An 11,425-nucleotide genomic window follows, 5' to 3' on the forward strand; every position below is an offset into this window, starting at 1 on the left:
TATATAAACCTCTAGGATGTATATATGAAACATCTAGTATTTCTTTTTTTATGAAAATTCTGTGTAACAGTAAAACATGTGGCTGCATGTGGAGCGGATACTGTATGATGTTTTGACCCTTATTTGGTACAAGAGTGCAACATTTTCTAATCGATTTCAAAGTATTTGTATCGGCCACCTGATGTCTTACGTCTAGGGATGGAGCTCGATAATCGATAACCGAAAAGTGATGTCGTCATTTAGTGCTTTAAAGTCCGTAGACTTGGCTGGCAAACGATGTATGTATACTGTAGGTGCTCTATCTAAACAAGCATTAAAGTCCATAGACTTGGCTGGCTCTAAAGTGCTCTCTAAAGTACTCTAAAGAAACATTGTAATATATCATCAAAGTCCATAGACTTGGCTGGCAAACGATTTACGTCATAAGTGCTCTAGTCTAAACAAACACAATTATGACTTAACACATGCCCTCCCGTTACTATAGGCGGGATCGTGAGGCTAGTGCCAGTGTAATGCGCAAAAAAGGCAGAAGAAGAGACCACTTCCACCCGACCTGGAAGTGATAGCCCTCCATATTTAAGCCAAATCCTCATTCTAGGCTGTGTATCAACGCGCAATGGATTAACATCAGCATCAAAAAATATTATTTTTAATGCTGGATTAATGCTTATTAATCAAATCTTGTAATAGCTAGCTATTCACGAGATTATCTCGTGAATAGCTAGCTATTCACAAGATTATCTCGTTCGGTTAATCTCAAACTGGTTAATCTCAGCCCCTCAAAAAACTTGGATTTGATTTAGAAACAAAATAACAAATATAAGTAAACACTGTACAAATTACATTTTTATAAGCCCCATTTCAAAGACTCTTGGCTCTAGTTGTAATGGCTTTGTCTCTTTCAGGGTCAACCTGGCAACACTGGTGCTGACCAAAATGTCCTCTACTGTAAATGTAAGTACATGGAAGATGTATTCATTCCAGCTCAGTTTCTATAACCAAACACAGATACAAAAAGGACATTGGGTGGGTCTAATGATTTGCCAATCAGTGCCACTGGCTGTTGTCAAGCTGTGTGCAGAGACTTTACTGTAGGTCAGTGGTTCTGAAACTGGGCTTCGGGGATCCCCAGGGGTCCTTGAGGGGGTTCCAGGGGGTCCCCAGCAAAATGAGTTAATATAGCATAATTTGAAAATACAAGTTTACGCCCAATGTGAAGAATTTTGAATATCTTTGAAACATTTCAACAACACAAATCGTAATTAAAAAAATCACACCCGTGTGAACTGAGTGGTGCAAGGTCTTATATAGCCTGATCAGCTGTGGTCTGACGTAATGTCAGTGACCATAGTAACCATGCTAATTTTTTTGGGTCCCACGTACAGGTACACACACGTACAGGTACACACATACATAGACACAAACATAGATACAGACAAAGCTGGTTGTTGGAGTGGTTTGCACCACTCAAAAAGAAGAGAAGTTCTGTGCACTCACAAAATGTGGAGGAGAGGATCTAAAGTTTATTAAGTTTATTATATTAAAAAATAATTGCCTGTTTTGTGTGTGTGTGTGTGTGTGTGTGTGTGTGTGTGTGTGTGTGTGTGTGTGTGTGTGTGTGTGTGTGTGTGTGTGTGTGTGTGTGTGTGTGTGTGTGTGTGTGTGTGTGTGTGTGTGTGTGTGTGTGTGTGTGTGTGTGCGTGCGTGCGTGCGTGCGTGCGTGCGTGCGTGCGTATGGGTGTTGCACATGCTACAGGCGGCCACCAGCAGTGACAGCATGACATTGACATTAGGACCATGGTTGGGTTTGCCTGCAGTGCCAGCTGTCACTCTCTACAGACATGAAGACCCTGCTCTGGTAACACCATTACCACTAGTTGTTGCTTTATCTTAACCACTAAAAGGACCACTTCACCCTTCACCTGGTCATATCTTAACCACTGAAAGGACCACTTCACCCTTCACCTGGTCATATCCTAACCACTGAAAGGACCACTTCACCCTTCACCTGGTCATATCCTAACCACTGAAAGGACCACTTCACCCTTCACCTGGTCATTTCAAACATGTCTCATATAACCTCTTATATAACTTTCCGTGACGTCATGCGTTATTTGTAAATCATCCACCATGATGTTGACAAGTCAACTCGGTGCATAGAAATCATAGGAAAAAAAGAAAACTAAACTAATATGTATCTTTGAGCAGTGCAGCCGCTCCAATGCACAGATGTGTGTGTATGTCTGTCTGTCCGTCCGTTGATATGATTGGACATCATGTTGTTGACATCATCAGACGTCATTATTGTGATGAAAGGCACCGCTCACTTCACACAACTGTGATTTTGTTCTTGTATGTTAACTTGATTTGTTCTATATTTATTATATTCTATATGTATATGCCTTTATTATCTCAAATACATGTGCTGGAAGCAGGGCCATATGTTTTTGGCTCTGACTGTGTGCTTACACGTGTGTATCTCAACGCTGGCAGCTCAAAACACTTTTATGGGCACGGCCGATATAGTTTGCCTTTTAAGCTTTTGCTTAATCTTTTTCTTTCTAGGTCTTACTCTATTCCTTAATTAGTCACTTTATGATTTGCAAAAATGTAAAGCACATTATATTCTTTTTGGTTAAAACAATTAGCAAATTGTGAGCAGAGGATGAGCATGATGATGATGATGATGGTTGATCATTTTTTTCTTGTTTCTGCTTGTGTGTGCGTGCATGCGTGCGTGTAGTCTCTGGCAGCAGGCTTGACATCCAGTCAGCCCATGGAGAAGCTGCGTGCGCTGCCTCTCTGGCTCTCCCTGCAGTACCTGGGCCACACGGCCATCATCCACAAGATCTCTCACGCTACGTCCCTGGTAAGAAGTTAAGAACCTGCACTGTTGAGTAGGGCTGGGTGCAATAACCGCAATATTGCCATTTTAAATTTACCGCAGTAATGAACCTGCCACTGCGGTATGCGTTACATAACCGCGGTGTCAGGTTCATTACTGCGGTAAATTTAAAATATAATAAAAACATATCATTTATTTATTTTTTATTTTTTTGCGTGCTGTTTAGGCGACCTAAGTTATAGGCCTACGGTCGTGTGGTCGGGTGTTTCATGCGCTGCTGACCCGACATTACCTTGGATCGAGAATGTGTGCCATTGCGATTCCAAATAAAAATGACAGTGTTTGAAATCATTCCAACCCGATAAACCTACCTAACCTGTAAATGTTTTGTCAGTTAAAATCTCACCATCCGCTCTATCTCCTTTTCCCCTCTAGAGCCAACAGCTGCTGGAGGAGCTGAGGCCTGTGGCTTCCATCAGAACATTGGTAGGTGATCACGATGCAAGCATCTAAAAACAAGCAAAAAAAAGAAAAACTACTCTGAGAACCAGTGCCTTTTAGCTGCAGTGTTCATTTTGACAGCAAATTATGATTTAGTCGTAGTCTTTTGAATACAACTCCAATTGGTTTTAGTCTCATTTTAGTCATCTGACTCGTAAATATAGGATTTTAGTATTTTTTTTTAATGGAATCGTCAGTATTTCTTTTGACAGTTTTAGTGAAAATAAGCTAGTTTCTGTTCAGTTTCCGTTAGTGATTAAGGGTCAACGTACATTTTTGTCATCGTCATCGTTTTCTTTTTAGCTTTAGTCGACTAACAGTGATAGGAATTTGTCAACTAATCGACACATGTAAAATAGTAAGTTGTATCTTTTTTCCCTCCAGGTAGAAGATGAGCTCACCTCTCCTGTGGTCGTGTTCAGGTTCTCCCAGGACACCAGTGCTGGTGAGATGTTCTTCCCCCCCCCCCCCCCCCCCCCCCTAAACTTGTTCATAGATTTCATAGATGGCTTCATAGACTTGTGTGACAGCACTGTCTATCATCACTTGTTGTGGAAATTACACTATATGTTCTATTCATGAGTTGGATTCATTCAAACAAAGGGTTATTTCACTTTCAAAAAAGCTTTTGTTAACATTCTATATACAGGCACATTTTTCAAAATGTCATTCTGCTTTAGCATGCGAGGGGTCAAACTAGGGGTTTTCATGATTCTGAATCCATTGCAAGCATTTGTTTTGCCCAATTTAGTTTTCCTTGGGCTAAAAACGGCCATATAGCCACTTTTCCAAATGTGATGACCTTTGATTCACATTTGTGAATCAAATTGGTGCAGACATTTATTGGTAAGGAATTCCCAGATTGGACACTGTTTTGATAATTTTCCCTGACTAACAGCGACGACATGTGTTTTCCTTCCCCAGAGTCGAGTCGGGGTTCAATGGAGGGCTACTGCACTGGAGACAGAGAGGTGCTGGACACCCTGAACACATGGGTGAGTCCAGTGCAAGTGTTGCTTTTGACAGACAATTTCATTTTAGTCATATAATAGTCTTTTGCATACAATTCTAAGTCACATTTTAGTCACCTGAAATGTTTTAGTTTTAGTCAAGCTTTTTAGTCGACTAAATCAGGGTTTCTCAAAGTGGGTGCCGTGGCACAGTCCTAGTCCAGGGCCCGCAGAATACTTTGATAATATTAGGAATTCATCAATATCACATTGCAATGTACTTGATGAGTTATTTATCCTTCAACCCAAACTCTACTCCGTGATGCGTTGAGAGCTTGTAGATCGGATATTTTTGGTGAACAATGAACATTTCCCCCAGAATAGGCATGGTGTTTAAGTGGTTCTAATTGAAACAAATATTCCTCCTTCCATTTTAGGGGGAAATATTTGCATATTTGCATAGTGTAATATGACAGATTCACAGTGTAATTCAGGGGTGCCGTGGATGAAAACGTTATACTTAAAAAGTAAAAACGTTTGAGAACCACTGGACTAAATCTACAGTTGATTTAGCTGACTAAAATGTACTTTGGTGGACTGTGACGGCGTTGTAATGCCTGATTTATACTTTCACAAATCACACATTAGGACTTAGTGACAAAATGTGCGATTTATTCCATGGGAGTTAAACTATGTTCACTTGTATTTTAAGGACAGGAATTCTTAGTTAGTTTTGAGTTTGAGTAGGGAGTCGAGAACATTTCTGCTTGCCAGGTCAAAGCTTTTTAAAGTAATACTAATAACTGGGATATCTATATAGCACTTTTCATGTGGGGGCCAGGGGAGAGAACAGAGACAACAAAGTATAAAGTTAAAGGGCTTCGATTGACTGACTGTGTGTGTGTGTGTGTGTGTGTGTGTGTGTGTGTGTGTGTGTGTGTGTGTGTGTGTGTGTGCGTGTGCGTGCACAGCTGGGAGAGCAGCTGATTACTCAGGTACCCAGCAGTGGGGTGGATGTGGTTCAACTAGAGGATGAAGGCACCTGCATTCGCTTCAGACCACTGATGACTGCTGCAGGTAAGACACACGCACACATACTCACACACACTTTTTCCTAGATTTCCTAGTTTAATAGACTTGTTTAATGTTTGACAGCACTATCATCAGTTTTGTGTAGACGCTTTGCGGACGTGTTTCACTGTTTTAGTGCTTCTTCAGCAACCTTTGCTTCTAAATTTTGCCGCTTTTGTGGCGATAGTTTTTTTTTTTTCTTTTTTTTTTTTTTAAATTTTTTATCCTTCCATTTTTTCAATTATCTAATTTAATCATGTGCGCTACACTTCCTCTGCCAACCTGGGGGGGGCAGCGGACTGACCTCATGCTACCTTCTATGCATGAGGATTCCAAGCTGCTTCTTTTCACCTGACAGGGGAGAGTTTCCCCAGACGGACGTAGCGCGTGAAAGGAACATGTTATTCCGACCAGTTCCTTTCCCCTCCATCAGGCGCCCCGGCTGGCCAGGGGGAGGTATTTTAGAGACCAGGATTACAGCATGTTTTTTGTGAGGGTACCTACCAAGGGGGCAGGCAGACTTTCCAACGTTGAAGCTCTGGGTCCTAGTGGTAGGAGGAGGGACTACAGGCGGACCCGTGGATTCATGACCGGGAAACCCCGTGCAGCTGGGCTTTAACGTTGAGCGCTCGGTTGCCCTACGTCACTCAGGACCTCAAAGTTGAGGTCCTGGGAGGGACTTCCGGCAGTCTTCCGGGTGCTTCAAAACGCCACTGAGCAACTTCCACTGACATGAATAGCTTGGGGGGCGGAGCTTCGCGCCAGTTCAGTCTCTATTATATATATACTCTATGGTACCTACCCTAGGGGACACAGGGAGAACATGCAAACTCCACACAGAAAGGCCCTTTCGCCAACCCCACCTAGAGTATAGGCACTGATGACGCAGAGGAGGGGACACGCCCCCCAGTGCCCACAGTGTCCCCAGCGGGAATCAAACCCAGTGTTCATACATTTTCAAAAATAGCAGAAATAGCAGATCTACCTGCTTACAACACCAGTTTGTAGATCAACTATTTCCGATATTTTATACATTTTTTGGAAAAGAAAATAATGTTTTTATTTTAGTTTTAGGGATTTAAGTTATTCGTCATATCTGCCCTGTGCCTAATGCTGCGTTCAGACTGGCAGATACAAAAGATACAAAGAAGCAAAACTACACTAGCGTATTTGTAGCTTTGTATCTGAAGTTGAAACCAGCTCAACATTTTTATAGCTGTTGCAGCAGCTACAAACTTCGGATGTATCTTTGTATCGTCATGTCGCTGGCTTCCATTGAAAATGAATGGTAGACTGTATCTTTGCATTATTTATTTGTGTGACAATGAATCGCCAACTCCTGATAGCCCTAACTAACGGTGTCTGTCCCACAGTGTTGGGGACAGAGTCCAGAGATGTAGGGACTCTGGTGCAGACGGTGTGTGAGCTGGTACCTGTGTTGAGCTCCACACTGCGTCTCAAGCAGGACTTCAGAGAGGAGGTTCATCGCCACGGATCCTCGCTGCGCTACGTAGAGGACCTCAGCTGGCCTGGCCTGGGAGCAGTATGGTAAGTGTGCCTCTGCTTTTGATTCTTGATTTTTTTTTGCTTCTCAAAAATAGCAGATCTACAAGCTCACGTGAGCGATATATCGGCTGATCATTTCAGCCAAACCAATTTCGGGTTCCAGTTTTATCACACATTGTAACTTGTTGGTTCTGTCACAATGTGACTGAATTGTAAATGAATTGCTTGATTCCGATTGGTGGAGTTTCTACGTCCTACCGGGGAAACACCCCCCTGTCAGGTGATCACTCCTCATGCATTGAAGAAAGCATGAGCTCAGTTCGGGGTTCTCTCCAGGTTGGCAGAGGGGGAGTAGCGCCCAGAATTACAGCTTAGGCATTGGCACCGGGTGAAAAAATGGTTTACAAAATGGATTAAAAAAATAATAATAATGTAATTTGATATAATCGCAAGTGACAGGTCGGTCTACTCTACGGATATGACTATTGACGGGCGGGTGCAGGTTATCAAAATTGGACCCGTGCAGGACTCCTACTCTTCCTGGCGCCTGTTGGGCGGCAGGAGTAGGACGAAGGCTCTACGTCCTCCCGGTGGGGGCTCCTCCTTACTGGCAGTTGAGTCAGTAGGATACGACAGCAGTGACAATACACAGAAATGTGTGTGGGGAGGAATCAATTGAGTAGTGGAATAAGACGGATAAGGAATGGTTAGAGAGGTCATTGTTTAGAAATAAAGCAGGGTGATATGATCCACCATTCATTATCCATTGTATGTTTCTGTGTTGATGTGTAGATATGAGCCCCAGGCAGACGGCATGGATGAGAGTAACACTGGTTAACAGAGTGTAATGTTACTGTGTTGATGTGTAGGTATGAGCCTCAGGCAGACGGCATGGATGAGAGTAACACTGGTTAACAGAGTGTAATGTTACTGTGTTGATGTGTAGGTATGAGCCTCAGGCAGACGGCATGGATGAGAGTAACACTGGTTAACACCTTCAGCGCCCCCTGCTGTTCATTTAAAATGGCCGCAGGGAGCCAGCTATATCCCCTATATAGGTTTACCGTCAATACAGCCCAATATGAGTAGAGGCGCAAAAACGTTTTCGAGCAGCAACCAACATGTCTATGGTTTCACAACAAGCTGTGACATGGCGGTTTGGACTAAAACAAAAACTTTGGAGTATTTTTCGGAGAAAACAAGCAACAAAGAAACGACGATGAGTGGATCCTTATGGGAGGTGCGCGCATTGTTCCTCGCGATGGGACGAACGTAGGCGCTGTCTAGCAGCCTGGGCAGCACGAAAGGTTAGTGTTGAGCTTCGGCTGCATGGTATTGATATAACCCTTACTACACGCCATTTGACGGGTATGGCGACCTCTGGGGTTAAATCTTAACCCGCCATCTGACGGGTTGCGAGGCGTTTTAGCGTGCATCGTGTTAACAGAGTGTAATGTTACTGTGTTGATGTGTAGGTATGAGCCCCAGGTAGACGGCATGGATGAGAGTAAGACCCAGCAGCAGGTCGAACACATCAACAGTGAGCTGCTGAAGAAACTACAAGAGCTGGATGCTGACCTCACCTTCTCCTCTGGTGAGTCAGTCTGTACACACCATATATGGAGCTGGCCTGTTCTGACATCACAATGGTGTTCTAAGACTCCATTTTTGGGCATTCCTGATAAAGAACTCCATATATGGGTATTAAAGGGACACAGACATAACATAACTGTCCAACGGGCACCGCTCTAGTCTCTAAACTCGAGAGAACCGTTCGCCCCACCGACTTCAACTTTACCACACACGTTCCACCCCGAGTGGGTCGGACCCACGGTTGTCCAGAACCGCCACAAAAGGCCTCTGCCCGGTCTCTGGACAGGGCCCCTGCCCAGTGTCCATATATGTATCTGGCCTGTTCTGACATCACAACACTCCATATTTGGGCATGCCTGACACATATCTCCATATATAGGAATAAAGGGACACAGAGAGACAGATACAGAAATCTCCATATATGGGCATAAAAGGGGACAGTGGGTCCATAGACTCCATATATGAGCATAAAGGGGACACAGAACTGGGTGGGGCATTCATTTCCAACTTGCATCGTTCCAAGTAGGCCAGTGCCCAACGGGCACCGCTCTAGTGAATATACTGATGACATCAAGGATCTCCACATGGGCACAAAAGGGACATGATTTTCATCATTCCTGAGTAGTAGAAGTAGAAGTTGTTGCTGACACATCTAAGTGCGACCTCCATATATGGAGCTGGCTGTCTGACATCATTGCGATGTCATCCCCATTCCCGCCAGACTGTATATATAAGACCACAGTCTCAGGAAAATGCTACATCCATCTGTGAAAAACCACAAATCCTAACAGATGAATCCAGTTGATTCCTGGATTTTTGGCACTTGTTACAAATTAGTTGGTACTCGTAAAGAGGCACAGTCAAACATGGCTAATGCAGGAAGCTCTGTGGCTTCACTGTGGACCGAAGTGAACCGCTGTGGACAGACGGGAGACTACACCCGGGCCATAAACTCCATAAACACCATTCTGGATGAGGTCCAGGATGATGTGACAGCCCTTCACTGCAAGATTGTGTGTCTTATCCAAAATGGCAACTTTAAAGAGGCATTGGATGTCATAAACACCCACTCTGAGGTCTTTGCCAGTGATACTGTTGCTTTTGAGAAGGGTTACTGTGAGTACCGGCTGAACAGAGTGGAAAGTGCCCTTAAGACCATTGAAGGTGCTTCCAAGCAGACTGACAAGTTGAAGGAGCTCTATGGCCAAGTTCTTTACAGACTGGAGCGCTATGAGGAATGCAAGGCTTTGTACACAGACCTGATCAGGAACTCACTGGATAAATACGAGGAGAAGAGGAAGACCAACCTGGCTGCTGTAGTCGCTGCTTTGAGTCAGTGGGAGAGGGAAGAAGCCTCCCTGGACCATCTTGGCCTGCCTGAAACAACGTATGAGCTTTGCTACAACGCTGCCTGCACCCTTATTGGTCAAGGTCAGCTTACAGAGGCCCTCAATAAACTCCAGCAAGCAGAACAGCTTCGTAGAGCTTCCTTGAGTGAGGATTCAGATGTGATTGAGGAGGACATAGAGTCCAAGCTGGCTGTCATCCACTCGCAGATGGCCTACATCATGCAGTTACAAGGCAGACCAGAGGAGGCCCTGCAGCTCTACAACCAGGTCATCAAGCTCAAGCCGCTGGATGTGGGGCTGCTTGCCGTGACTGCCAACAACATCGTCACAATAAACAAGGACCAAAACGTGTTTGACTCGAAGAGGAAGGTGAAGCTAACGAACGCCGACGGTGTGGAGTACAAGCTGACCAAGAAGCAGCTGCAGGCTATAGACTTCAACAAAGCTCTTCTGGCCATGTACAGCAACCAGGACGAACAGTGCAGGAAGCTGGCATCCAACCTCCAGACGCAGAACCCAGGTCACCCCCGGCCAGCGCTGATCCAGGCAGCCCAACTGTGCAGGCAGAAACAACACAGCGAGGCCATGGAGCTGCTGCAGAAATTCTCCCAACAACATCCCGAGACTGCAGCCAGCATTAAAATGACGATGGCACAGCTGTATTTGATTCAAGGTCATGTTTCAAAAGCATGTGACGTCTTGCGGTCAATTGAAGATTTCAAACACAAACCAGGAATTGTTTCTGCCCTGGTGACGTTGTATGTCCATGAAGAAGACATTGACAGCGCCATCGATGTCTTCAGCCAAGCTCTTCAGTTCTACCAAGCCGAGCAGTCCGGATCCCCATCACACCTGGCAATAGTACGGGAAGCTGCCAATTTCAAGTTGAAGTACGGACGGAAAAAAGAGGCTATCAGTGATTTGGAACTGCTTTGGAAGCAAAACACCAGTGACGTGCACACGTTGGCCCAGCTCATCCTGGCCTATTCCTTGGTGGACACGGACAAAGCCAAGTCCCTGAGTGAGCACCTCCCATCCCCAGACGCCATGGCTTTCAACGTGGATGTGGACGAGCTGGAGAAGTCACACGGTGGTGCAAACTACATCAGGAAGAAGACTGCTAAAGTCACGGGAGAAACCCTACCCAAAGAGCAGCAGGGCCAAGGCACTGTCAAAAAGGTGAGGAAGAAGAAAAAGAAAGGAAAGTTGCCCAAGAACTTTGACCCCACATTGAGCCCTGACCCAGAGAGATGGTTGCCCCTGAGAGAGCGCTCCTACTACCGGGGCAAGAAGAAGGGAAAGAAGCAGCAGGAGGAGGCGGTGGGCCGAGGAACACAGGGAGCCTCTGCAGCAGAGTGTGACCAGCTGGATGCCAGTAAGATGGCTAGCAGCCCCCCGACATCTCCAAGACCAGGCTCTGCGTCCGGTTCTGCTACCACCAGTACTGGGGCCTCTCCCCGACAGCAAAAACATGCAGCCTCCTCGGGGGCTCCCCGAAACAAGAAGGTCCCCCAAAAGAAGAAAAAAGGAGGGGGGAAAGGAGGCTGGTGATCAGGCCAGACTAGAAGAGGGGGGGGTAGATTCAATCTGACCCAGAGTCGTTCATTGAG

At 45.1% G+C, this 11,425-nt stretch overlaps 2 protein-coding genes across 5 annotated transcripts in view; both read left to right on the top strand.

Moving 5' to 3' along the window:
• The window catches only part of pdxdc1 (pyridoxal-dependent decarboxylase domain containing 1), a 30,736-nt gene that overhangs the window by 11,109 nt on the left and 8,202 nt on the right, over window positions 1-11,425 (top strand). For all 4 annotated transcript variants that reach the window (XM_079521199.1, XM_079521198.1, XM_079521200.1 and 1 more), the window contains 9 exons: window positions 906-954; window positions 1,757-1,858; window positions 2,744-2,869; window positions 3,281-3,331; window positions 3,731-3,791; window positions 4,271-4,341; window positions 5,268-5,373; window positions 6,741-6,915; window positions 8,349-8,467. In XM_079521199.1, the coding sequence (XP_079377325.1) occupies window positions 906-954; window positions 1,757-1,858; window positions 2,744-2,869; window positions 3,281-3,331; window positions 3,731-3,791; window positions 4,271-4,341; window positions 5,268-5,373; window positions 6,741-6,915; window positions 8,349-8,467 (860 nt within the window). The remainder of the gene's footprint in view (window positions 1-905; window positions 955-1,756; window positions 1,859-2,743; window positions 2,870-3,280; window positions 3,332-3,730; window positions 3,792-4,270; window positions 4,342-5,267; window positions 5,374-6,740; window positions 6,916-8,348; window positions 8,468-11,425) is intronic.
• On the top strand, window positions 9,333-11,366 carry LOC306937444 (signal recognition particle subunit SRP72-like; the record flags this gene model as incomplete). Its single annotated transcript, XM_079521202.1, has 1 exon — window positions 9,333-11,366. The coding sequence occupies one exon, from the start codon at window positions 9,333-9,335 to the stop codon at window positions 11,364-11,366; it is 2,034 nt and encodes a 677-aa protein (XP_079377328.1).

The sequence above is a fragment of the Electrona antarctica genome (assembly GCF_951216825.1).
Source record: "Electrona antarctica genome assembly, chromosome: 14".
Classification (NCBI taxonomy): Eukaryota; Metazoa; Chordata; class Actinopteri; order Myctophiformes; family Myctophidae; genus Electrona; species Electrona antarctica.